This window comes from Netta rufina (genome assembly GCF_964035555.1).
Source record: "Netta rufina genome assembly, chromosome: 29".
NCBI lineage: Eukaryota > Metazoa > Chordata > Aves > Anseriformes > Anatidae > Netta > Netta rufina.
The window spans coordinates 1,076,337-1,101,245 of NC_140153.1; the positions used below are offsets into that span (position 1 = coordinate 1,076,337).

Here is a 24,909-nt window from a genome sequence, read left to right on the forward strand (position 1 = left end):
CCTGCCTGCAAGTGCCAGCGCGGGAAGCGCTGCTGCAGCAGGACCAGCTGGGGCTGCTGTCCCCGTGCTGCGACCCTCGGCCTCAAACTGCCCAATTTACAATAAAATGAAAATAAATCATGACTGCAGCTCATCCCAGGGCTGCTCTTGGTTTCAGCGGGCTGAGCCTGGGTTTTTGCAGGGGATGGTGGCACCACTGCCGTGCTCGCTGCCCTGTCCATGCCTCCAGGTCAGACCTAAAAATAGCGTCCTGCTGCCAGTGCACTCACCGCGGGGAGCTGGAGCAGCCTCAGCCTCCTCCTGGTGCTGCTGCATCAGCGCAGCCCCAGGGAGCCCCGAGGGATGCGGGGCTCAGGCCCCTCACCCTGATTTTGGCATCGCCAGGGGAGGTGCTGGGAGCACCCAGTGCTAAAATGGGGACGTGGGAAGGAGTCAGACGCTTCCCCAGGAGCTGTTTTCCCACCACTACGCTCCAACCCTTGGCAATTTTGGTTTTCTTCTCCCAGCTCATCGCCCCCCCCAGCCTCTTACCTGGCTTGGGGGGGGCTCCCTGCCCGCATCCTGTTCCCTCACCTGCCCTGTGCCAGCACCTCTGGGGAGCGGTGTGGGATGAAATGAAAAGTAAAATGAAGCAGTTCCCTCCTGTGTGAGTATTTATTGGTTTGCAGTGGCTGCCTGGAGCCCAGCGCCCAGCCCCAGGACCTGCCCACCTGGCTCCGCCGGGGGGCACGGGCAGTGAGCCCACAGTCCCCCACTGCCCCCGGCACTTGGGGGCTGGCGGGGAGGGCGGGTGGCCCCCGGCACTATTTGGAGGTGGGGGTGCCCTGGCCGAGCTGCAGCAGGGAGTTGGTGGCGTAGTTCTGGAAGAGGGGCTGGAGGAACATGCCGACGGTGCCGAAGACACAGACGAAGACAAAGATCCACAAGAAGAGGCGGTCGATGACCATGGCCACGTACTTCCAGTCCTCACTCACCTGCACGGGGCCAGGAGAAACTCGGTCAGCCCTGGGGTCGAGCTGCCTCGCACCAGCCTTGCTCTCCCTGCCCGTGTCCCCGCAGGCTCAGCTCCTCGCTGCTCTGCAGAGCCCCAAATCTGCACCCTCAGCACTGCGGCTCCTGGAGCTGCCTCTAGCCCGCAGCACAGCCCCAGGGCCCTGCCCCAGCCCCTCTGCTGAGCCCGGAAAACTCAGCTCGCTGCTGAGCAGCCCCAGCCGGGCCTGCCTGCGCTGAAATCTGCAGCCTCACGGTGCTGCTGTGGTGGCTGCATGGGGTCAGCCCTCTGGGATCCAGGGCTGGAGCAGCCGCATCCTGCTGGGCCTGGGGAAGGGGCTGCAGCAGTGGGGTTGGGGCCAGGAATGGGGTCCCAAGGGGCCCCAGGGATGTGGCCAGGCAGGGACGTCGCTGGTGGTGGTGTGCAGGAGTGCACGTCCCTTCCCCGGGTGCAGCCGGGCACCAGCACGCACACGCTGCACCACAGGCACCCCGCGGTCATGCGTGCACCCCACAGCCCCGCGTGCACCCCATATCCCTGCCCACACCCCTGCCTGTATCCCACAGCCCCACATGCACCTCGCAGCCCTCCAGACACCCCCCAGCTCCCCGTGCACCCCACAGCCCTGCCCCAACTCACGCTCTGGTCATCGTCCTCGCTGCGCATGTGGTCGGCGATGAAGCGCACGCCCTCCACTGCCTCCTCCAGCCCGCAGCCGCAGGGGGCCGGGGGGGCCGGCGCCTGCCCCTGCCGCTCCCGGTAGCCGTTGAGCCCCTCGGCCTTGGCGGCCCCGGGGTTGGCGTAGCAGGCGCAGGCACGGGCGCCGGCCCGGAGGAAGAGCGTGGCGGCGGCGCGCTCCTGGGTGTGCCGGCGCTGGCGCAGGCGCTGCCGTGCGCAGTTCTGCCGCGGCTGCTTCATGAAGAGCAGCGCCGGGAGCTTGTGAAGGAAGAGGGTGCGCACCCAGGGCGGCATGGTGTGCGTGGTGGGCGAGCGGTGGTGCACGTTGAGCACGCAGACGCTGGTGACGATGGAGAAGGTCACCAGCACCATGGTGAACATGAGGTACTTGCCCACCAGCGGCACATCCAGCGAGGTGGGCGGCACGATCTTGGAGATGAGCAGCAGGAAGACGGTGAGGGCGAGCAGGACGGAGATGCAGAGCGTCATCTTCTCGCCGCAGTCGGACGGGAGGTAGAAGACGAGGATGGCCAGGGAGGTGATGAGGATGCAGGGGATGATGAGGTTGATGGTGTAGAAGAGCGGCTTGCGCCGGATGATGAAGTCGTAGGTGATGTCCACGTAGGTGGAGTCATCGGGGTTCTCGTTGCGCCGCCCCGGCAGCGCCACGATGTCCCACTCGCCGCTGGGCGTGAAGTCGTCGAGGCTGGCCACCTCGCTCTTCAGCACCAGGTCGATCTCCGTGCGGTCGTAGGTCCAGGAGCGGAACTTCATGGTGCAGTTCTGCTGGTCGAAGGGGAAGTGCTTCACCTCGATCTTGCAGGCGCTTTTGTAGATGGCCGGGGGCAGCCAGAAGATGCTGCCGTCGTAGGAGATCACCGCGTTGGAGTAGAAGGACACCTCGTACATCCCGTCAGCGCTAGGGCAAAGGGATGCAGTCAGCCACAGCCCTGCCCCAGCAGTGCAGTGTGCCTCAGGTGGGGTTGGGGTGTGCACAGCCCCCCCCTCCAAAAAAATAACAACACCTACTTGTTGTAGAGCACCACATCAGGCAGCCAGATGTGCTTGGAGGGCAGGCGGACCTTCTTCATGTTGTCGAAGTCCTCCGGCTTCCAGGTGAGGCGGTAATCCTCCCATTCCTGCTGGCACCCACGCTCAGCCCAGCCCGGCCACAGGCAGGGGGCACAGGGGGGCACAGGGGGGGTCCCAGGGCACAGGAGGGGTCCCAGGGAGGAGGACGTGGAGGTCCAGAATCTGGGGGGCTGGGGGTCCCAGGGCAGGGAGCACAGGGGTTTCTAATCTGGGGGGTCCCACAGCAGGGTGCAGGGTCCCCAGGCAAGCGGGGTGCGGGTCCTGTGGCAGGGAAATGGGGAGGGTCCTAGGGCAGGGGGCACGGGGGTCCTAAATCAGGGTGCATGGAGGTCTGGGGGGGAAGGCTGCATGGGGCAGGGTGCAGGGGAACTGGTGCAGGGGGTCCTGGTGCAGGGGGTCCTGGTTAAGGGGGTCCTGGTTAAGGGGTCCCAGTGCAGGGGGTCCCAGGGCAGGGGGTCCCGGGGCAGGGGGTCCTGGTTAAGGGGGTCCTGGTTAAGGGGTCCTAGTGCAGGGGTCCTGGTGCAGGGGGTTCCAGGGCAGGGGGTCTTGGGGCAGGGGCTCCCTCACCTGGGTCAGCCAGACGTTGGTGGTCATGATCTGCTCCCGCTCGTGCTGCGGAGAGAGGGGCCCGGTTACGGGGTTATCGGGGTGGTGGCGCGGGGCAGGGGTCGTGGGGCCGAGCCCCCCCCAACTCACCACGCTGATGAGCTGTGCCAGCGACACCATGAGCTGCACCGTGACCAGCTGCGAGCCGTTGGTGGCCGGGCGGATCAGCTTGTTGTAGCGCGCCGGGTCCAGCAGGTATTCCACCAGCCGCTCCTCCGTGTCCGTGCCCAGGCTGCCTGCGGGGCCAGACGGGGCGTGGGGGTGTGGGGGGTAACGGGGGGGTGTGGGGTGGGGGTACATGGGGTGGGGGTGTATGGGGTGGGGGTGTATGGGGTGGGGGTGTAATGGGGGTGTATGGGGTGGGGGTGTAGGGGGTGAGGGGTGGGTGGGGGTGTACAGGGTGGGGGAGTAATGAGGGTGTATGGGGTGAGAGTGTATGGGGTGAGTGTAATGGGGTGGGGGTGTAATGGGGTTGTATGGGGTAGGGGTGTGAGGAGGTGTGTGGGGTGGGGGTGTAATGGGGGTGTAATGGGGGTGTATGGGGTAGGGGTGTGATGGGGTGGGGGTGTGGTGGGGTGGGAGCATATGGGGGGAGCGCAGTGGGGTGATTACAGTAAGGTGGGGTTGTATGGGGTGGGCGTGCATGGGGTGGGGGTGTAATGGGGTGAGGGGGTGGCGGTGTGTGGGGTGGGGGTGTGAGGGGTGGGGGTGCAATGGGGCGAGCGCGGTGGGGCGGGGGTGTACCGGGGGGCAGGACCGGGAGCCCCGGGGGTCCCCCCCCTACCGACACGGCGGGGCCGGCCCGGGGCCGTGCGGGGGTCGTTGTCGGCGGCCCGGAGCCCCCCGCCCGCTGCCCGGCGCTGCCCCCTCCCCACCCCCTCCCCTCCCTCCCCTCCCGGTGCCGGTGCCGGTTCGGGGCCGCACTTACGTCGGAGGGCGGCGAGGAGGCAGAGGACGCGGAGCAGCGCCATGGGGGCTGCCGGTGCCGGTGCCGGTACCCCGCTGCCGGTGCCCGGGCGCTGTCCCCGGTGCTGCCCCCGCGCTCTCCGCGGTGCTGGAGCCGGCGGCGGCGGCGGCCCGGGCGGGGCGGCCCCGGGCGGGAGGCGGTGCCGGGAGCTCAGCCGGGGCCGCCCCGCGCCGCTCCGCCGGGAACACCGGGGAGGGGCGGAGACAGCGGCGGGGGTGGGGCTGGGGGCACCGGGGCCGGGCGGGACCCCCCCCACCGGGACCCCCCCACCGGGACCCCCCTCCCCGAACCGGGACCTCCCCCCCCAACCGGGACCGCAGGCCCCGCCCCCTCAGCAAGCCCCGCCCCCTTTCCCCGGGGACCACGTGACCCCCCCGCGCCCCTCCTCCCGCCGGGCGGGGCCTCGCCCCCCCGCCCCGCCCCGCCCCGCCCCCTCCCGGTCCGCACCTCCTCCCCGCGTCACTTCCGGCGCGGTGCCGCCCGCCCCGCCCGGCGCCGCTCGCGCTTCCGGCGCCCCGCCCCGCCCCTTCCCGCGGCGGCGGGAGGGGTCACTTCCGGCGAGCGGGGCCGTCCCGCCGCCATCTTGGGCCGGCTCCGGGGGCTGCGGCGGCGGCGGCGGCGGGGCCCGGGGCCGGTGGCGGCGGAGCGGGTCCCTCGGGTCCCTCCATGGGAAGATGCAGCGGGCGGGGGCGGAGGAGGCGGCGGGGTCGCAGGCGGCGGCGGGGGGGGGGCCCGGGCGGAGCGGAGCCGGGGCGGCCCCCGCCGGGCGGCTCCTGAAGCGGGAGCTGCGGCTGCTCGAGTCCATCTTCCACCGGGGCCACGAGCGGTTCCGCATCGGCAGCGCCTGCCCCGACGAGATCAGCTGCGAGTTCGTCCCGGGGCCGGGGGCCCGCGCCGGGGGCTCCGCGTCCCGGGGGCCGCCCCCGGGGCCCGTCCGCATCCACTGCAACATCACGGTGAGCCCCGGGCAGCCGGGACGGCCCCGACAGGCCCCGACAGGCCCTCGGCGCCGTTGCGAGCGTTGGCGGCCCCCGCCGGCCCCGCTGGAACCGGTGCGCGGGGCCCGGCCCCGGTGCGGCACGGGGCGAGCCGGGGCGGCCGTTACCGGGCGGGTCCTCGGAGCAGCTCCGGCTGCTGTCCCCGGGTAGGGGGCTCACGGGCACCGGGAACCCCCCCCCGGGGCCTCAACTTTGGGCTCGGGGTGCCACCGGGCCCCGGGGAGGTGCCTGCTGCTGCCGCCCGTTATTTACACCAACCGGCACCCTCCTGGCCCGGTCCCCGGGGGCTTTTTCCCTTTTTCCGTTGTCCCGGGTACTTGGGGCCGAACGGGGGCACAAAGCGTGGCAGCACTGCCCCAAGCAGCCCTCGGGCACCACACCTGTGAGCCTCCCATGGTGTGGGTCCCGTAGCTTGCGGTGCGAGCAGCCTCTGCGGTAGCCTGGAGCACCCTCGGTACCCCCCGTTAATCACTCCCAGCCCCCAAATGCTCCAGGAGCCAAAGGGGCAACCGAAATTCCCCCCCAAATTCTCCCCTTGCTCCAGGCTCGCGGGGAGGAGCGGTGTGGGGCCCAGGCTGACCGGGGTTGTGGGACTGGGGCGGTTTGGGGTCTCTCCAACGCTTTCTCCTTGCTCCCAGGAGTCGTACCCAGCTGTCCCCCCGATCTGGTCCGTGGAGTCGGACGACCCCAACCTGGCAGCTATCCTGGAGCGGCTGGTGGAAGTCAGGAAGGGCAACACGCTGGTGAGGGGGCAGCTGCGTGGGGAGGGGGGGTGGCGAGGGGCCGGCTGCTTCCCCAGTGCCTGCGCTGAGCCCCTGGGGCTTTTAGGGGTTAGGTTGCTGGGGCTGAGCAGCTCCAACTTCTCCCGGGTGGTTTTGCTCCCCTGGAGCAGGGCGGGGTAGGAAGGAGCCCTCCTGGGGCCGTTGCTTGCTTGGGAGGGGAGGCAGTGGCGGTGCTGAGGGTGGCTGAGGTCCAGCTCCGTGTGCGGCCTCAGTGTCGCTGTGACACTCCTCTGTTCTCCGGGCAGCTTCTGCAGCACCTGAAGCGAATAATTTCAGACCTGTGCAAACTGTACAACCTCCCCCAGCATCCAGATGTCGAAATGTTGGACCAGCCTCTGCCGGCAGAACAGGTGAGGAACCTGGGACGCGGTTTCCTGAGACGATAGAAGGAGCTGCCTCGCTTTAAAGGCTGCGGCTTCCTAACGCACGGCGGGTGCGGGGTTTTTCCTCCCCTCCCTGGGGTGGAATCCTCTCCTTGGTAGCGCTGCTGCCCGGCCAGCTCGGGCTCTGGGTTCTGCCCCCCTGGCCTGACACCTCAGATGTTATTCATCTGATTTATTTCCGCTGCTTCCCTCCCTTCATCCCTGCCCAGCTGCTCTGCTGCAGGTGCCTGTAAAGGTCCTCAGCTTCGCTCTGCTTTTACCCTGGCTCTGCTCGTTTGTAAATCCCTGCCTCGGAAGTGCCGCGGAAGGCAGGGGAGCGTGGCCAGGGGAAGCTAACGGTGCGGGCTCTGCCCTTTTGTCCTCGCAGAGCACGCAGGAAGAGGTGTCCTCTGAAGAGGAAGACGAAGAGATGCCGGAGGTGAGCGTCTCCTCGCTGCGTGAGGGCGCGCGCCCGGGAGCTGAGCACAGCGACCTGCTGTGAGCTGCCTGACGGGAGGTGCTGAGCCACAGAGGTCCAGGGGGGGAGGAATTGGCACAGTGCGGACAGGATAGGGCCTGCTGAAGCCATCCAGGCTCAGAAGCTGGATTTTTCCCCAGCTTTTTGCTACTGGGGACCTGGGTCCTGAGCCCCAGCTGGGAGCAGTGCGCTGACAGGACACAGGGGACTGCGGCAGCCCGGGGATGCTGCTGCGGCCTCTGAGGGCAGGTAAATTGAGTGAGGATGGAGCCCCTCGGGCAAGTTCTGGTTGTGCTGCTGTGCTGGAGAGCCTGAGATTTCCTCTGCAGCAGTTTGATGTCAGAGGGGCGCGGGGCTGAGCTCCCGCCGCTGATGGGGGAATCGCGCCGCAGAGAGGATGAGGTGGGATGGCTCCGTGTGCGAGCAGCAGAGCCACCAGGAGAGGCAGGGGAGGCCGTTCTTCACTGCAGGCTGAGAATATCACGCTGCAGAACCCACAGGCTTCGCTTGTTTGGTTTGTGGTTTAGAGATCTCTAGAAGTGGGTGGAATAATCTTGAATCTCCATGGTGACACTTCGCGGTGCACTTCTCCTTGGGCGCGCGAGGCCTGCGCACCTCCTCAGCAGCGCCGCAGAACCTGGGGGCAGGTCACTTGGCAGCAGCTGGCGGGGTTTTAGCGAAGCTGACGGCTTGTTAAATTGAGGCCAGCCTTCGCGAGGGACCCCGGGGGAAACGTGGAGGCTCCGAGTGTTACCACGAATAACCCCGCTTGTCTGCAGACCTGCTGCTTCCCAGCAAAGTGGCGGCGGGTAAGTTGTCACGCTCCTGTGAGCTGGAAAAGAAACGCTCAGGATGTGAGGACTGGCAGCGAGCGTTCCCACTTGTGCTCCCTGCCAACAGCTCGTGTCACACAGCACGCAGCGCGCTCCTTCAGAGCAAAGGTTTCTCGCTGAGCAGCGAGATCTGCCGGCCTGGGCTTGATGAGCAGAGCAGCGGAGCCGTGCCCTGGTGCAGAGATGCATTATACAGGTTAATCCACTCGAGGGATTTTCGAGGAGGATCTATTTTCCTGGGTGACGATCTAAAAATGTCAAAGCCCTTCCCAAAACGCTGCTCAGCCAGAATAGCAGCAGCCAGCCCAGCGAGGCCGAAGTAAACACTTGCTCAGAGGATTTTAGACCAGTGCCGGAGCTCTGTGTGCCCGCAGCCCCTTGCAGGCAGCCAAACCCCGCATGCTGACGTGGTGACAGCGGCTGCGTGCTGCCCAAGCACCATCTGCAGCAGCCGCTGGTTGCTGTGGCTCTTTTTTTTGCTGATTGCCATCGGTGGGCTCGTGCACGTCAGCCTGGTGAGCGCAGGGGAAGGGGGCGAGGGGCTGATCCTCTGCCCTTGCTGGGGGAGCATCAGGAGCTCGCTGTGAGCAGGGAGAGCTGAGCTGATCGTAAAAGGGCCTCTGGGTGCAGCCTGAAACGTGGCCTCTCTTGGAGGGGAGAACATCCTGTGAGTGGTGTGAGCGAGTCTCTCCTTTCTGTGCTTCTGGTGACCCGTTTGTGTTGGGAGCTTGGTCACAGAGCAGGGATATTCGTGCCGTGCTGTGTTCCAGCATCCAGAAAGCAGCACGGGGCTGCTTGAGCCCTGCTCCTGCCGAGATGCAGCACCCTGCAGCTCCACGGGACTTGTTGGGGAGCAGGCGTAGGATTAGTGGCTGATTGTGGACAGGCATGAGGCTTGGCAGAGAAGAACCCAGTGAACAAAGAGCTTGTAGGAGCCCAATTTAAATCTGGAAAGGGAAGTGTGCCTCTCTGCCTGTTGGCTTTGGCACAGGAGGGCTGCTGGGGCCCAAAACTTCTTTATGGAGCGTGCCCAGGCCTTGCGTTGAGCCCTTGTGTCTTCCACCACGGTGTCTGCACTTGGGATTTCCTGGGGGGGGGGAAATGGGCACCAGGGACACCTCGGCTCTACGCCGCTCGGAGCAGGGAGGAGCGAGGGTGGGTCTCTTGCTAGCTCACCTCTCCCCTTCGCAGGACACGGAGGACTTGGACCACTATGAGATGAAAGAGGAAGAGCCAGCAGATGGGAAGAAAACAGAGGATGAAGGCATTGGGAAGGAAAACCTGGCCATTCTAGAGAAAATAAAAAAGAACCAGAGGCAAGATTACTTAAATGTACGTGTCACCTGGAGGGCGGGAGGGTTGGGGAAGCAGAGGGACCCAAGGGCAGGAGCGCTGGAGGCGCCTGCTAGCCCCAAATCAAAGGGGCCAGCTCTGGCCAGAGGTACAGCAGCAGCTCAGGGGTGGGCTGGAGCAGTGCCCCCAGGCTTCGGGTGAGCCCCGTGCACCTGAGGCAGCGGTGCCACACAGGGCAGCCGGGATTTGGGATTCCCAGGAGCTGGGTCTCGCCCTGGGTCCTGGAGAAGGTTGGTGGGTTGTGCTTGTATACCCCTGGGCTGGGGTCTCCTGCAGCAGGGGGGGCAGGGAGGTATTTCTGCTGCAGCTGCACCACCTGGGGCGTGTTTGTCTGGGGCAAGGGAGTTTCTGTGGAGAGAAAGGGGAAAACTTGAGCGAGGTGGGGGCGCAGCGAGGTCTGGTTTCGAGGCTGGGCAGTTTGGCTCGGGCATTTGCTTCATCCAGCTGCGGCCGCGGTGGGAGCAGTGTAACAGTGCAGCCCCCCCATTCCTTGCAGGGTGCAGTGTCTGGGTCTGTGCAGGCCACTGACCGGCTAATGAAGGAGCTCAGGGATATTTACCGATCACCAAGTTTCAAGGGCGGTAAGTGCGGAGCGGGAGGGAGGGAGGGAGGGGGCTGCTGGCTGTGGGGACCTTGCCCTTCGTTCTGGGCAGCACCGGAGGGGCCTCAGAGCTGGATCCTTTTGCTCTGTGGTGTTGCTGGGGGGAGGATCTCAGGCCTTGGGTTGCTGTGGCTCAAAAGCGAGCAGAGCAGCCTCTTGTGGTGTCTGTTCCCCGTCTGTGCTGGATGGAAGTGAGGAGCCTGCCGTGGGTGGGAGGGCTTCTGAGACAGAAGCTGGTTTTTGATGCCTTCAGCTGTTCCACCCTGCCATGTGTAAAGGGCTTTGTGGGCCACGTCACCCACACCCCTTCCCCAAACCGCTGCCGTCAGGATGCCCTTTTCAAAGGGGAGCCCGTGCCAGGCTGAGGCTGTGCTGCAGGGGATTTGGAGTCCAGGGGGTGGCTCAGCCCCCTCCAGTTCCTCCTGTGCTGACACCTCTCCTCTGCCTTGCAGGATACTATGCAGTTGAACTAGTGAATGACAGCCTGTACGATTGGAACGTCAAAATCCTGAAGTAGGTGGCACAGCTTGGGGTCACGGATCTTGGTGGTGGGACCAAAACATCCTCATGAGCTGGGGGGAAGCGAGCAGGGCAGGGGGGCACCTGGCAGAGCGGGGGTTAGCCTCTTAGTCCCACGGGCAGCTCGCTTGCTGTCTGTGCACCAGAAAGGAGGAGGCATCATCTCCAGAGACAGATGAGATAATCTGAGGGCTCTGCAAGTCTGTCTGCTGTTCCTAGAGTCCTGGAAGAGGTGCATCAGGCAAAACCCCGAGCTTTCACACCCTCCAGACACCAGTGCTGCCTTTTCCTTGGGCCAGGCAGTCTTTATATTTAAGCTGGCATGCAAAAAGGGTGTGTGATGGCCTTCTCTGGAAACCAGGAGCAGAATGCTGGCAGCGCATGCTGTCACTGCCCTCTGGGGGTGAACCTGAGGGCCCACGTGGCAGCCAGGTTGTCAGGTACGGTAGCTCTGGGCTTCACTGGCAGGGAGCGTGGCTGACTTGACGAGCGTGACCTTGACTCTGAGCCTCTGGGGTTTTCCTTCGGCAGGGTTGACGAGGATAGCGCTTTGCACAATGATCTCCAGATCCTCAAAGAGAAAGAAGGAACAGATTTCATCCTCCTAAACTTCTCCTTTAAAGTAAGGCCTCCCAAAACCTGTCATCCTCGATGCACGCCTGCTTCAGTGAGTCATCAGAGGAGAAGTTTCTCAATGGCTTTGCTTCCTTCTCTTGTTCCAGGACAACTTTCCTTTTGATCCACCATTCGTAAGGGTCGTGTCCCCTGTGCTGTCTGGGGGGTGAGTAACTCTTTGCCTGGCTCTCCTCTCTGGGGTCTCTAGCTCTGGTTTTTGGAGAGGTTTTCATTAAGAGTTTATCCGCTGGGGAGTGCTGCAAGTCCTGTCACCTTTGTGGTACGAGTAGTAACATGTAGTAACCCTCCCGGGAAGTACCGACAGGGTTGGTGGATGGTTTTTTGTGTATTGTCTTCCCTGAGAGATCCTCTCTGAGCAAATGGCTCATTAGCAGAGCACCGGGTGGGTGAGGCTGTGTCCATCTCTCACGTAACTTTCCCCAATTCTTTCCCCAAGGTATGTTCTGGGTGGTGGTGCCATCTGCATGGAGCTACTCACAAAACAGGTGGGTACCATGGGTGACCCTGCGAAAGACCCGGGGCTCAAAGGCTGCCAGCGTGCTCTTGGGTAGCTGCTGCTGCCTCTCACACCTCATATTCCATCTGCTGGCAGCCAGATCCCGCTCCTCTTGCTGCCTGCGCCTCCTGCCAGCAGCTGAGAGCTGGCGTGGCTCTGCAATGCCTGTGCAGGGCTTGGGAAAGCCTTTCCCTGCCTCGGGGCCCTGCTCGTGTCCGTGCCGGCCTCACTGGTGTTGCTCTCTGTCCCGCAGGGCTGGAGCAGCGCCTACTCCATCGAGTCGGTGATTATGCAGATCAGCGCCACCCTGGTGAAAGGGAAAGCGCGAGTGCAATTTGGAGCCAATAAGGTAGGGGCTGGTCAGGCAGGGGCTTCTCCTTCTTGGCACACAGCAGCTGCTTTGTGCAGCTAAGGCAGAACGGAGCTCGTCGGCACTTGGGATCCCGAGAGCCCGGCGCGAGGGCTGGCTTCTGTGGGTGTGCTGTAGCCCAGGGAGTTTTTCTTGGGAAGGGAAGGGCAGGTGTGTGGGAAATCCCCTCTGGCCTTGTGTAAGGGAACTGGGGAAGTGGTTGGGAGGGGAACAGATGCAGGTGAGAAGACAAGCAGCTCTGTGGCAGCGCAGTTGGTGGGGGGGGGGGCTGTGAGATGGCTTGCTTGTTACACCAGACTGATTGTCACCCTGGCTTCCCTTGCAGAATCAGTACAGCCTGACAAGAGCACAGCAGTCCTACAAGTCCCTGGTTCAGATCCATGAGAAGAATGGTAAGGCCTGAGGGACAGGGGGTGCCTTGCCCTTTGCTGGTCTGGATCGAGGCTTTTCTGCCCCAAGTCAGAGATCACCCAGAGCACGGTGATGCTCCCGGTCAGCAGCTGCTTGCTAAAGCAGGGAGCACGCTGCAGCACCCCTCCGCCATTCCTGCTCTGGCCCCAGAGGTTGGTGCTGGTGGCCTTTGGTGTGGCTAGAGGCGGCGTGGCACTGTTTGCATGGTGTTTTGAAGTAACGTGGAGGGAAAGCCCCCGGTAATTTGGGGTCCCTTTTGGACAGGCACAGTTCTTGTCCACAGCCCTGTGGGAGCAGACTCAGCGTGCTTGTGCTGCTGGGTATTTGTGGGTGTAGAGCCAGGTGTTTCTAGGTATGGCATTTGTTTCTGTACAGCTGCATCCCTCGTGCATCTCTGTTCTTGTTTCAGGCTGGTACACACCACCCAAGGAAGATGGCTAGCATGGATCCTGCAGGACCGATCCGTTCATCTTCTGAACGCTGTACTTGGATCTTACGATGCCTCTCTGGCTTTCTCCCAGGATATAATAGCTCTGCCTGTTGCAGGACAATAATGGCTGTTATAAACTCTAAAGAAAACTGTTTAAGCAGTTGGACTGACCTAAAACACTTGCTGGACCCTTGCTAGCAGGCATTCTTATTAAAACAAACTTTTGAGCCTCTTGTATCGCTGGAAACTTTCGACTCTACTCCAGTCTAGAGCGTCCTCCTTACCTATGCTATGGATTTAATTTATTTTCTTATTTCATGTACACTGCTTTTTTTTGTTACAGTGTATGATGGATGTGTATGGAAAATGTATCTTTGGAGAAAAATTACAGTTTGTTAATTTGAAGATACCGGTCTCACTACTTTTTTTTTCCTCCCTCTGTTGCTGCTGGGTGGATTGAACCCTGTGCTGGCAGCGTGGAGCAAACCAGGTTGTGGTGTCTGTGCCTCCAACGTCTTCCACGCTGGTCCGGTCCCGGGGTGGTGTTGGAGGTGGGGGTAAAGGAAGAGCTGCAGCCCCTGCTGCTGTCCCTGCTGCAATGGGCCAGGACAAGCCAAGCAGCGAGGGCTGCTGCAACCTTTTTGGAAGAGATCTCCCCCTTTTTCTTTTTTTCTGGGCAGCCAAGGAGAGGGGCTTCTGCCCCCTCTCTTACACCAGGAACAAGCCTCTATAACCTGCAACCTTGTACACCTCTGTGAGGGGAGCGGGGAGTGTTTGCAGCACCGGCCTCTGTTGTGCTGTGGATGACGGGGTTTGTGTGTGCAGCTGGGGGCTGCCTGCTGCCCCCAAACTTCTCAGTGGTGTATTCTGCGAAACTGGGGGATGAGCAGAGGCTCGGCCGTGCCAACCCTGGGGCTGTTCCCTTCTTGCCAGTCTCTCCCCACTACCCCTGTGCTGAGGGGATGAGGCTGTGTTCATATTTGTGCTCTGGAGGCTCCGCGTGCACACAGCTGTGTGATCAGCCCTGGCCTTGTCCCTGTGCTGTGGGTGAAAGCCACCGAATTCAGGGAGTGAGGGCAGTGCCTTGTGAGTCGCTGGGACCTGGGCTGCCTCCAGGCTTGCTCCCGCAGCAACCACCTGTGGTGAGCAGCCCAGCTCTGTAGGATTTCATTTTTCCTCCTCTGCTGTGTGCAAGGCTGAGCTGCAGCTGTGACTGGGGGGCATCGTGCAGTCCTGCCCCATTGCTTGAGCCTCGCTTGCTGCTGCTGGAAGGAGTTGGGTGTTGTGGCTGCTCCAGCTCCTGGTGCTGAGTCCTCAGCTGTAGGGCACGGCTGACTCATCAGCCGCAAAGCCAAGCCACTGGTATTAATTCATTGCTGTTTGAATCAAAGTTATTAGGAAATCAAAGGGCCTCAGCAGTCCATTATCGCATCCAGCAGCTGCTCTGCTCATTACCCGTTGCCGTGCTTCGAGCCTTGGAATAAAAAGACGCTCGATGAGTGGGATTACTGGGGGCTGCTCGCTGCAGGAGCGGCTCCAGCCTCTGCCAGGGAGCGTTTTAAGTGCGTGGCTGGAGGGCAGGCGGGAGAAGTGTGTGGCCAGGGACCTCATGAAGCTCAACAAGGAGAAAAGCAAAAGGCTCTACTCCCCTCCACAGCTTCATTAGCACCAAGAAGCGGCTGGAGAGAGGGCGAAGGGTCACCGCGCTCACGTCAAGTGGAAGAGCAGCGGGAGCTGGGGTTAAATGCTGCTGTCCTTCCTCCTCAGCCTTTATCCAAACACCCAAAGGACACCAGCACTCCTCAGCCTGCCCGTAGATCAGTAACACACGGGTAGGGGCTGGCGGGAGCTGTCTGCACCCACACAAAGCCAAACATTAACTAAAGCCTGCAGGAGGGACGCTCACTGCCCCGCGCCCAGCAGTGCTGGCGAGGAGCTGAGCTTGGACTCAAGCCTTGGGGGAACGGAGCGGCTCCGCTCCCTGCTCCGGATGGGTGCGAGGCTGGGAACCTGCCTCTGGCCTGGGGCTGGTGGAGGGGCTGCACCTGCAGAGCCCCTGCCCCGTCCCCGTCCTTTCCTCTTGCTGTGAGTGGTGCTGGCCCCGGCACCGCGCAGCCCTGCTCCCCACCGTGCAGAAACCCAAATCTCTGGGCCCAATCGAGGTTTCCCGCAGAGGTCTCGGTGCCCCTGGCAGAAATGGGGCTGAGCCCCAGGAACCGCAGCCGGGGTGGCAGCAAGGGCGCTGGGGCTGAGCTGGTGGGTGCGTGGCGAGGGCGGGGGGGAGCTGCGTGCGGGGTCTGGGCATGGGGTCTGGGGTATCTGCATGGGGTCTGCGCACATGGGGGCCTTGCATGGGGGCCGTGCAGGCTCAGCACCTTCCCCTCCCGTCGTTCAAGCATCCCCAGGACCCCAACGGCCCCCACCTGACCCCGACCGGTGCTGTCGGGGCAGGGTCCGGCCCCGCCGCCCCCCCCGGGGCCGCACCGCCCCCTCCGGATCTGGGCGGGGAGCTCCGGCCCCACCGCCCCCTCCGGCCGCTTCCAGCCCCGGCTCCGCTCGGCTCCGCTCCGTCCCGTCCCGTCCCGTCCCGGCCGGTCCCGTCCCGTCCCGCCGCCGCCGCATGGGGCCCCCCGGGCCGGCCTGACCGAGCGGCAGCCCCCGGGGAGCGGCCCCCGTCGAGGAACCGCGACGGCACCGCCCGCCCGCCGCGGGGCGAGCAGCCCGGGCTGCGGGAGCTGCCCCCGGAGCACGGCGAGAGACCCCCCCCGGGGCCGGCAGCCCGGGGCTGGAGCCCCGCAGAGCCCCCCCCGCACCTCGCACCCCCTCCCGCGGGGGTCGCCCCCGTCCCCTCCGGGGCTCGGGACGCTCGGGGCCCCCGCGCCCCCCCCTGCCCCGGGCTGGCCCCCGGTGCCTCGGGCTGGGGGAGCGGCGCTGCCCCGCGCCCCGCGGCTGAGCTGGCCCTGACCCCCTCCGCCGGCCCCGGGGGGGCCGCGCCCCCGGCCCCATGGCGGCCAAGTGGTTCAAGGAGTTCCCCGCCAACCTGAAGACGGTGTCGGAGAGGGCTCGGCCCGGCGGCGGCAGCCTGGGCAAGCTGTGCGGCCCCTCCCGAAAAAGCTTGGGGCCCGGTGAGCCGCCCGGGGGAGCCCCCCCGGGGAAGAGCCGCAAGAACTCGGCGGCGGAGCTGGGGGGCTGCCGGGCCGGCCCCGGGGCCGGTAAGGACGGGGGCAGCCGGCTGTCGAGGGACAACCTGCAGGGACTGCTCCAAGCCGCCACCGGCAAGATGCGCAAGAACTCGCGGGCGGAGGGGGCAGCGCCCGAGGGACCCCCCAAGACCTGCGGCACCTACATCAACCGCCTGATCAAGGTGGAGGCCCACGAGAAGAACGGGAAGAGCTACCCCAGCGCCAGCCCCGCGCCCGAGCAGGACAAGGGGAAGAGCGCCAAGACGGAGACGGTAAGGGGGACCCTTACTGGGGGGGTGGGTTCGGGGGAATGGAGCACCCCGTGCACGGGGACAGTGGCCGTGCTGAAGCCACCGCGTCCTCGGAGCAGAGGGGGAGCGCTTGGCACCAGCAGCTCGAACAGCCTCGGGCTCAGCATCATTAGCCTGGCTGACCCCGGTGTTTCATCGTGCCCAGCTCCAGCTGCTGTCAAATTCCTTTCATCCCAATTTCCCTTAATCCGTGTTGCCCCCCCCACCCCTCCCCGGTCCCAGCCCTGCAGGAGCCCGGCCTGACCCCGCTTGCTTGGCACTTGCTCGGGGACTGGTTCAATAAACGCTTACATAAAGCTGTGCTGGGACAAGCACTGGGAGGGGGGGAGCGGGGCTCTGGAGCCCAGTGTGTTCTCGGGGACAGGGCTGCCATCGTGGTGGCCTTTGGGGTCTGAGCCCTGCTGCTTCCTGGGCATCACCCAAAAACGTCCCTGAATCCTGAACTGTGTGGGGATGGATGCTGCCCCCACACACACACATCCAAAAAGGTGCCACTCGTGGGCATGGCCCACATCCCCAGTACCTGGGGCTAGCACCCCACTTCTCGCCACCCCACCTAGGGACGTCCCTGTCCCCTGCCATGAGACACCACAGCACACTGTGACAGCATCCCCATCGCCACTATGGGACCCCCACCCCGAGCCCCCTCAGCCGGTGCTGTCCCTCCCCAGGTCATCATCCTGGAGGACTACGCCGACCCCTACGACGCCAAGCGCACCAAGGGGCAGCGGGAGGCCGAGCGGCTGGGGGAGAACGACGGCTACATGGAGCCCTACGACGCGCAGCAGATGATCACAGGTGGGTGCCACGCCGGGGGGGCCGCGGGGCTGGCACCGCTCAGGACCGGGGCCGTCAGGCGGGGACCCACCCGGCGCGGGAGGCTTTGGGAACAGGAAAGCCGCTCTTCTGTTTCCTGCTGCTGCACGGGGAGAGATAAGGCGCGGGTTCGGCGATGGCCTGCCCTGGCCGGGCGCTGACCCACGGCCGCCGGTGCAAAGTCCTGGTGCCACTGGGGAGGGTGCACAGGGCCCATACGACGCCCCAGGGCTTGGCGCTGCCACGTGGGGCCGTGCTGGGGGACCCGGCCCCACCGCGCCCCTTCCCCACCCCGTGGGGACCCCGCTGCGCTCCCATCACCCGCCCCGGCTTCGGGTCCCCCCTGCTGCCCCTTGGCTGTGCCCCCCAGGCCGGCGACCCCCGCTCCACCCAGGAGGCCGCACAGCTGGACAGAATAACAGGAACTGAGTCGGCCGGAAGCTGGAAATAAAAGATTTGCTGCTGATGGTTTTTTTCCGTGCAGGGCAGCCTGGGCTGTTTGTCCAAGCGGTGTTGGTGGAGTCAGGGGCGACCGGGGTCGGGGAAGGGGGAGCCCCGGGGAAGGGGAGATGGGGCTGGGGGCGCCCACTGGGGGTGTCCCCAGGGTGTGGAGGGGAGCGAGCCCCTGCTCCACCGCCCCCGCGCTGGGGCGTAGCATCCTGCAGCCACGGCCCCGCTTCCTCCGGGATCCCGGCGGCCCCGCGGGCGGGCGTCTGTGCCGGCGGCGCCAGCGCTTCGGGGCCGCGACGGCGGCCGGGCGCCACGGGGATGGGCTCCTTCCTGCCCCGGCTCCTCCCGCCCCTGGCACGTGGGGTTCCCACCGCGTATCCTTCCCCATGGGTAGCGTTTGTAGAGGTTGGGGGGGGGGGAGTTGCAGCCCCCTCCCCAACCCACCTCCCTTTTGCCCCACAGAAATCCGCCGCCGGGGCTCCAAGGACCCACTGGTGAAAGCCATCCTGCTGCTGGACGGCCCCAGCGAGCCCGGGGAGGTGGGGGGCAAGGTGGAGGCTGCCAAGTGGCCGGGGGGCAAGGAGGCAGCAGGGAAGGGGCCGCAGCTCTACGACACCCCCTACGAGCCCGGCGAGGGCACCCCGGAGCGCAAGGCGAGGGCTGGGGACGGGCGCCTGCCCGAAAATGATGAGCGCCCGGCGGCCGAGTACGAGCAGCCCTGGGAGTGGAAGAAGGAGCAGATCGTGAAGGCGCTGTCGGGTAAGGGCTGGGGCTGGGAGGGGGCTGCGGGTGGGCTTGGGGGGCAGCAGGAGGCTCACGCCTCTCCCCCTACCCCGCTCCCCCAGTCCAGTTTGAGGGCTCGGAGCGGCCCAAGGAGGAGGCGCCGCGGCAGCACCTCCGCCAGAAGAGCTGGACCCCCAAGATGCTGAAGCCGGCGAGCGCGGAGCACGGCGAGGGTGAGCGGGTGGACCCCGCCTTGTCGCTGGAGAAGCAGCCGTAAGTCACGAGGCCGAGCCACGTGGGGCAGCGGTGGCGGTGTGTGTGTGTGGGGGCTGGGTCACCTCTCAGTGTCCCCCCCCCCCCGTGTCTCCCCTGCAGTTGGTACCACGGGGCCATCACCCGAGCCGAGGCTGAGACCCGGCTGCAGGCGTGCAAGGAGGCCGGGTACCTGGTGCGCACCAGCGAGACCGGCAGCGGCAAGTACTCCATCGCGCTCAAGTGAGTGGCCCTGCAGCCACGGGGGGGTCCCGGCATGGGGGGGTCCCACCATGGAGGGATGTGGCAGCACAGGGGCCACAGGAGTTACCACTTTATGCACGGACACCCCAGTGGGGTGGGCAGTGCCTGTGTCGGGGGGGTGGCACCTCCTCGTCCTACCCCACCAAGGGGACATGGCTGTCCCCGAGCTGCCCGGGGTTGGGGAGGGGAAGGGGGGGCGGGGGGCGGCGCGTCCCCCTCCCCGCCCGCGGCGCATTGTCGGGAGCGCTGGCGGCATTTCCTTCCTGAGGAAGCGGAGCCCCTGGAGCCGAAACAATCGGAGCGGGAAGGGAACAAACAGGGGTGGATGCGGCCCCGGAGCGGCCGGGCTGGGACCCCGCGCTGGGTGGGTGGGCGCCGGGGGGCTGCCAGCCCCCTGCTGACCCCCCCCGCGTTCCCACCCAGGACCAGCCAGGGCTGCGTGCACATCATCGTGGCGCAGACCAAGGACAACAAGTACACGCTCAGCCAGGCCAGCGGCGTCTTCGCCAGCATCCCCGAGGTCGTGCACCACTACTCCACCGAGAAGCTGCCCTTCAAGGGGGCCGAGCACATGGCCCTGCTGCACCCCGTGCACTGCAAGCTGTACTAGCGCCCGCTGGGACTTGGCTGCCACCCCGGCACGGGGCAGGGGGCTGCGTGCCATGGGGGGGGGGTCCTGCAGCCGTGTCCTGTCCCCTCCCCCAAGCCCCTGGGGCTGCCCGCTGGTTGCTGCCCACCGCTGGACTCTGGCAGGGCTGCGGTGGTCTCCCCATGGGATGGATGCAGCCGCGGGTGGCTCTGGGCCCTGGGGGGCTGCAGCCCTCCCCAAACACAGCCTGGGGTGGGGGACGGGCCGTTACGGGGCCGTGTAATGAAGTAGTGAAATAAACTCGTTGGCTGAGAGGAGCTGGGCAGGGATGGGGCTGGGGGGGGCCAGGGAGGAAGGGTCCCGGTGGGACAGGGGTGGGGACGGGGGTCGTAATAATGCAGAATGGGGCTGGGAGCAGAACATGGGGGTGTAGGGGGAGGGCAGGGATGGGGCTGAAGGGGTGCAGGAGGGCAAGGGGCCCCAGGGATGCTGAGAGGGGCTGGGACGGGGACAGATCCTGCCCTGAGCACCCTGCATGGCCGCACGGGACAGGCTCAGCACGCGGCTCTGCCTCACACAGCGCCGGGTGCTGCCGAAACCAGGGCAGGTTTCCGGGCCGGGGCCGTTGGGGCTGACCCCAGGGCACAGCCCCGGATGGGGCCCGTGTCGGGGCGCGGGAGAACAAGGGCAGAGCGGCCCCGGGGGAGGGCAGGTGGCAGAGCACCCCGGGGTGACCTGGGTGCCACAGAGCGCAGAAATGGGTGACAACCCCAAAGCCAGGGCAGCGAGCACGGACCGCAGCCCCCCTGCCTTTGGGGTAGGGGTCCTAGGGGTCCTGGGGGTCCCCATGTCCCCCGCCCCGCACCCCCCCCTGCATCCTGCTGGGTTTTTTATAGAGCGGGGCCGGCCCACGGGGAACGCGGCGTCCCCAGGGCACTCGGGCACCCGCTCCCCTCGCCCTGCGGTTTCCTGCCCGGGCACAGCTGCAGCTCCCCAGGGCCTTGCACAACGCGGTGCGGGGTGGGCTGCTGGGGGCACGGCCCCGGGGTGCAGGGCATGAGGGTACGTGGTGTAGGGTGCAGAGGAAGGGGGTGCACAGCCCAGCCTCCCCCCAGCACTGCCGGTATCGTTCCAACAACAGGGGCTGCACAGACCCCCCCCCCAACCATCCTCGTTGCTCTGTTAAAACACCAGGCGTTTATTTCGGAGGCGCGTTGTGCCGCGTGGCCCCGACACGTGCTTTAAAAACAAAAAAAAATAAACTTTTGCACAGGGCCAGAGGGGCGGAGGGACAGTGCTGATCCAGCCAGGCCCTCCCAGTCCCACGGCACCGGGCGCGAGGGGGGGGGGCTCAGCCCTTCCCCACGGGACCCTCAGCGCCACCACCCCAAACCCAGCCCCGGGGCGAGCGCGGCCCCGTTCTCACGCTCCGGCACTTCCAGCGCCTTAACCCCCGGCCACCCCAGCTTGGCCGTGGCCCCAGAGCTGCCCCCCCCCGGGGACCCAGCTTGGGGCCCCCCCCGGGGTCGGTTCCCCATGGGGGTGGCACCGATCCCGCTCTGCAGGGGCTGCTCGAGCCCCAGAGCCTGGGGAGGGCGCTGGGGGGCTGGGAGAGCTGCCAGCACCAGGCTCCCCCCGCTTCTCCCCCAGCTTCACCCATGGGTGTCTGCCAGCGTCCTCCCCCCGGCTACTTGCCCGAGAAGAAATAGTCCAAGTTGGTGACGTGAAGGGGCCCCGGCGGTGCAGGGGGGGTGGCCGGCGGGAGCAGGGGGGTGGCGCTGAGTGGGGAGCTGGGGCTGGGGGGGCCCAGGGGCACCAGTGCATGCTGCCCCTCACCCGCGGGCTTGGCCCCCCGCCGCACGCCCAGCCGCCACGTCTGCTTGTACCTGCGGGAGGGGAGAGCAGCCCTACGTCAGAGAGGGCTGGCGGAGACCCCCGGGTGCCCCCGCCCTCAGCACTCACCTCACCACGATGGCGATGAAGAGGGCAATGCCCAGGAGCAGGCTGCCCCCAGCCACCAGGAAGGGGTAGGGGTAGGCGACGGAGCGGGTGCTGGCTTCCAGGACAGCTCCTGAGGTGTAGAGAGGACAGGGGCTCGTCTGCAGGACTGGAGTTGGGGGGGGGGGGGGGGGGGCAGCCCCTCACAAAGTCCCCAGCCCCTCACAAAGCCCCCAGCCCTCGCCTCACCTCCATCGCCATCAGCAGCATCGTCCTCAAAGAGCTCGGGCGGCAGCGTGGCCCCGTAGCCGTAGGCACCATCCTCTGTGGGGAGCTGCAAGAGCCAGCAGGGGGGACACGGTGGGACGGGGCAGCTCCGAGCAGGGGGACATTTTGGGGGGGGTGAGGGGGGTCACCATGCCACATCCTACCTGCGAGCTGTAGGGCCCCATCTCGGTGACATCCCTGGGGTCTGCAAGGTGATTGGTCCATGAGACACGGGGACCACAGCACAGCCTGGGTGGGGGCACGCACGTCCCCGTCCCCCCCCCCCCCGTACCTGTCCATGGGGTGCCCACCGCCTCGTGGCTCCACTCACTCCACGCGCCGTGCCCGAACTCCTCCTGCGCCCGCACCTGCACCAGGTGCCGCGTGCCCCGCCAGGCGTCGCGGATGTCCAGCCACGTCCTCGTCACCTGGTCAACCTGGCGGGGACACGGGCGGTGTGAGCCGGGGGGGGGGGGGCACAGACCAAACAGCCCCAGGGTCCTGCTCCGCTTGGGGTGGGGGCTCACCTCGGTGAAGGTCGGGGTGGGCTCGGGGCGGTAGCGGACCTGGAAGCGGAGCCAGTAGAAGCGGGGGTCCCAGGAGGAGGGGTAGGTCCAGGTGACACGCAGCCGCTGGGGGGCTTTTTCCAGCGCCTCCACCGTCACGTTGAGGGGGGGGTCCGGCTTCACTGCGGGCACAGGGGGGGCTCAGGGACCGGCACCGCGCGGTTTGGCCGGCGCAGGGGGGAGCTGGCACTCACGGATGCTGCTGAGGGTGATGATTTTGTCCTCGCCGGCCGAGCCACCCGCGGCGTTGCGGACACACGTGGACACCACCAGGGGTTTGTTGTCATCCACGCCGGGGGGCACCTTCACCCGGCAGACGAATTTCTGCGCCTTGGAGAAGAAGCGGCACCGCTGCTCCGTGGCGTTCTCCACCATGAACCTGCAGGGACGCGGCACAGCCAGGGATGGGGTGGCCCCATCTGGCATCGGGAAAAGGGCTCGCGGGCAAGGGGGGTGCACGGACAGGCGGGGGGCTGACCCCTCCAGGTACCCCAGAGCGCGCTCACCTCCGCTTCACCCACAGCATCGCCCGCGTGCCCGGGGACGGCTTTGCCCGCAGCCGCCACTCGCACAGGACGTCTTTGTCGTGGCTGCGCCGGTAGCAGGAGACGTGGGGGGTCTCGGGGGGCTCTGCAAGGCAGGGAGACGCTGGGGGGGTGAGCGAGCAGGGGCACGGGGTGGGGTGGGGGAGGGTGTCCAGAGCAGGCGATGCTCCGGGGAAGCCCCTGCCCCGGCACGGACCCACCTTCCACCAGCAGCCGCAGGGTGCGCAGCGTGCGGCCCCCGGCGTGGCAGCTGTAGAGCCCCGCGTCCTCGACCTGCAGCCGCTGCAGGAGCAGTGCGTGGCCCCCCACCAGCCGACGGCCCCCCGCCGGCGCCCGCTGCTCCATCCTCCAGGCCACGGAGCCGTTCAGCGGCCCCTCAGCCCCGCACGTCAGCGTGACGTTGGCTCCCGGGCGTCCCAGCACCGTGTCCTGTGAGAGCCCTGGGAGCGAGGCGGGGACGGGGGGGGAGGTTAAGCAGTGTCCCCCCCCCCTCGCTGTCCACCTGCTGCCTGCACCCGGAGGCCGCTCAGTGTCAATATTTGCGGCCAGCACCGAGCGGGCGCCAGCTCCTGCTGAGCTGGCAATTCCCCGGCTGAGCCGGGCACCGCCGGGGGGTCGCGGGCAGGGGTCCCAGGAGGTGGAAGCGTGGCTGGAGGAAAGCAGGGGCCTGGGGGGATGAAGGGGGGGGGGGCGCAGGCGGTGCCGGAGGGGTTAAGCAGCGAGGCCGCCGGGCTGAGCACGGGGCCAGGCAGGCCGCCAAGGGCAGCTCTGCCCCTGCTCAGTCCCGGGGCGGCCGCAAAGGTCAGCGGGGAGCGGGCGGCTCCGAAAGTTCCCCCTGTGGGGAGCGGGGCCGGTGCTCGGGACCCCCAGCGCCCGGGACCCCCAGCGCCCCTGGAGCCCAGGACCCCCAGGGACCCCAGTGCCCGGAGCCCCCAGGACCCCCGGCACTCAGCACCCCCAGTGCCCAGGACCCGCAGAGCCCTCAGGACCCCCCAGTGCCCTCAGAACCCCCCAGAGTCCCCAGGACCCCCCCAGATCCCCTCCAGCACCGCTCCCAGCCCCGGCACCCCCCCGCCGCTGCTCTCCCGGGGCCGGTAATCCCGGGCACGCCTTCCCGCAGCTCCCAGCCCCGTGACCGCGGTGGGGAGCACCGGGACCCCCCCCGGACAGCGCCCGGACAGAAGCGGAGCGGCCCCGCCGCCGCTACCGGGGGTGGGGGCGCTGCGGGAAGCCCCGGTCCCGTCCCCCCCCCAGCTCCCGTTGCAGCTCCCGGTGCCGGTACCGGGAGGCACTCACCCACGGGGCCGCAGGGCCGCCGGGGCACGGCAGCGGCGGCAGCGGCGGCAGCGGCGGCGGCGGCGAGGAGCAGCGCGGCGGGGAGCAGCGGCCCCGCCATGCGCCCGGGCCCCGGGCCGGGAGCGCACCCGGGGAGCCGCCGGCGGCGCTGCCGGGGCCCGCGGTTGTGAAACCGGCGCGGGGGCGGCCGCACGTGCACCGGGGGCGGGGCGGATCCGCCCCCCCCCCCCACCAGCCCGTGCCTCCACCCCCCTCCCGGACCCTCTGCCACCCCCCCACCGCCGGGACCGGGAGCTGGGGGGGGGGGGGGTCCCGGCTCCGTACCTGGTCCCGCGGCACCTGCGCCCCCCCCCTTCCCGCCCCGTTCCTCCCCCTCCCCACCTCCGGCGCCGGGCCAGGAACCAGAGACACGGCAGAAGCTGCTGAGAACATTTATATATAGATATAGATATATGCATATAAAAAGCTGGTTATTTTCCTCTGTGTACCCATAAAATGATACAGTTCGGCAAGTATAGAAATGTGTAATAAATTATACGCGACGGTCCTCGGCCCCCGCCCGTCCCCACCCCTCCCCACCCCGAGAAGACCAGAAAATAAACCCAAACGCCCCCAAAAATAGACTCTAGACCCCGCCAAAGCCGGTCCTGAACTGTTTCCTCTTTGGTATGAGCACGGAGAGGTCCCGGGGGCCGGCACCCCCCGGCCCCGCCGCCTTCCCAGAAGGCCGAAAAGGAACAAAGCGGCCCCGGGGAAGGGCACGGAGGGGATGGGGTCATCCCCCGGGTGTCCCCCCCCTGCTCGGCCCCCCAGCCCCAAGATCCAGCCCCAAGGGGCAGCACAGGGGAGGGGACAATGCCACGAGGTCCCCAGGGGAGAGGGGTCCTGGCTGCCCGGGGAGGGGGTGGGTGCCCTGCGAGGATGAGGATGAGGAGGGAGAGGTCCCAAGGCAAAGGAGAAGGAAGCGGAGGCCCAGGGTTGTGCAAGCCCCTGGCGTGGGAGTGAATCACGGCAGCCTGCAAACACCACAGGGCCTCGGGCTCCTGCCCGCAGAAAGCAGGAAGGCGCCAGGGGCCGCTTCCCCTTTCCCACCGCACGCCCCACGGG

At 66.7% G+C, this 24,909-nt stretch overlaps 4 protein-coding genes across 4 annotated transcripts; 2 read left to right on the forward strand and 2 right to left on the reverse strand.

The window, feature by feature from the left end:
• Positions 1–662: 662 nt before the first annotated feature.
• On the reverse strand, positions 663–4,426 carry CHRNB2 (cholinergic receptor nicotinic beta 2 subunit). Its single transcript, XM_084303195.1, has 6 exons — positions 4,296–4,426; positions 3,458–3,603; positions 3,329–3,373; positions 2,699–2,808; positions 1,631–2,588; positions 663–974 (listed from the first exon to the last, which is right to left on the reverse strand). The coding sequence occupies exons 1-6, from the start codon at positions 4,336–4,338 to the stop codon at positions 804–806; spliced, it is 1,473 nt and encodes a 490-aa protein (XP_084159321.1). The 5' UTR covers positions 4,339–4,426; the 3' UTR covers positions 663–803.
• A 478-nt stretch (positions 4,427–4,904) lies between these two features.
• UBE2Q1 (ubiquitin conjugating enzyme E2 Q1) lies at positions 4,905–13,008 on the forward strand. Its single transcript, XM_084303199.1, has 13 exons — positions 4,905–5,290; positions 5,971–6,075; positions 6,360–6,464; positions 6,865–6,915; positions 8,979–9,119; positions 9,637–9,721; positions 10,194–10,254; positions 10,792–10,882; positions 10,983–11,041; positions 11,333–11,381; positions 11,646–11,741; positions 12,088–12,154; positions 12,583–13,008. Exons 1-13 carry the CDS (start codon positions 5,009–5,011, stop codon positions 12,612–12,614), a joined length of 1,224 nt encoding a protein of 407 aa, XP_084159325.1. The 5' UTR covers positions 4,905–5,008; the 3' UTR covers positions 12,615–13,008.
• A 2,151-nt stretch (positions 13,009–15,159) lies between these two features.
• Positions 15,160–19,491, forward strand: SHE (Src homology 2 domain containing E). The gene is made up of 6 exons (XM_084303197.1): positions 15,160–16,057; positions 16,768–16,894; positions 17,825–18,121; positions 18,208–18,358; positions 18,461–18,580; positions 19,025–19,491. Exons 1-6 carry the CDS (start codon positions 15,608–15,610, stop codon positions 19,209–19,211), a joined length of 1,332 nt encoding a protein of 443 aa, XP_084159323.1. The 5' UTR covers positions 15,160–15,607; the 3' UTR covers positions 19,212–19,491.
• Positions 19,492–20,368: 877 nt separating this feature from the next.
• Positions 20,369–23,954, reverse strand: IL6R (interleukin 6 receptor). Its single transcript, XM_084303196.1, has 10 exons — positions 23,803–23,954; positions 22,707–22,946; positions 22,468–22,591; positions 22,156–22,340; positions 21,923–22,083; positions 21,688–21,832; positions 21,560–21,600; positions 21,378–21,462; positions 21,153–21,261; positions 20,369–21,076 (listed from the first exon to the last, which is right to left on the reverse strand). The coding sequence occupies exons 1-10, from the start codon at positions 23,900–23,902 to the stop codon at positions 20,878–20,880; spliced, it is 1,389 nt and encodes a 462-aa protein (XP_084159322.1). The 5' UTR covers positions 23,903–23,954; the 3' UTR covers positions 20,369–20,877.
• Between the last annotated feature and the right edge of the window lie 955 nt (positions 23,955–24,909).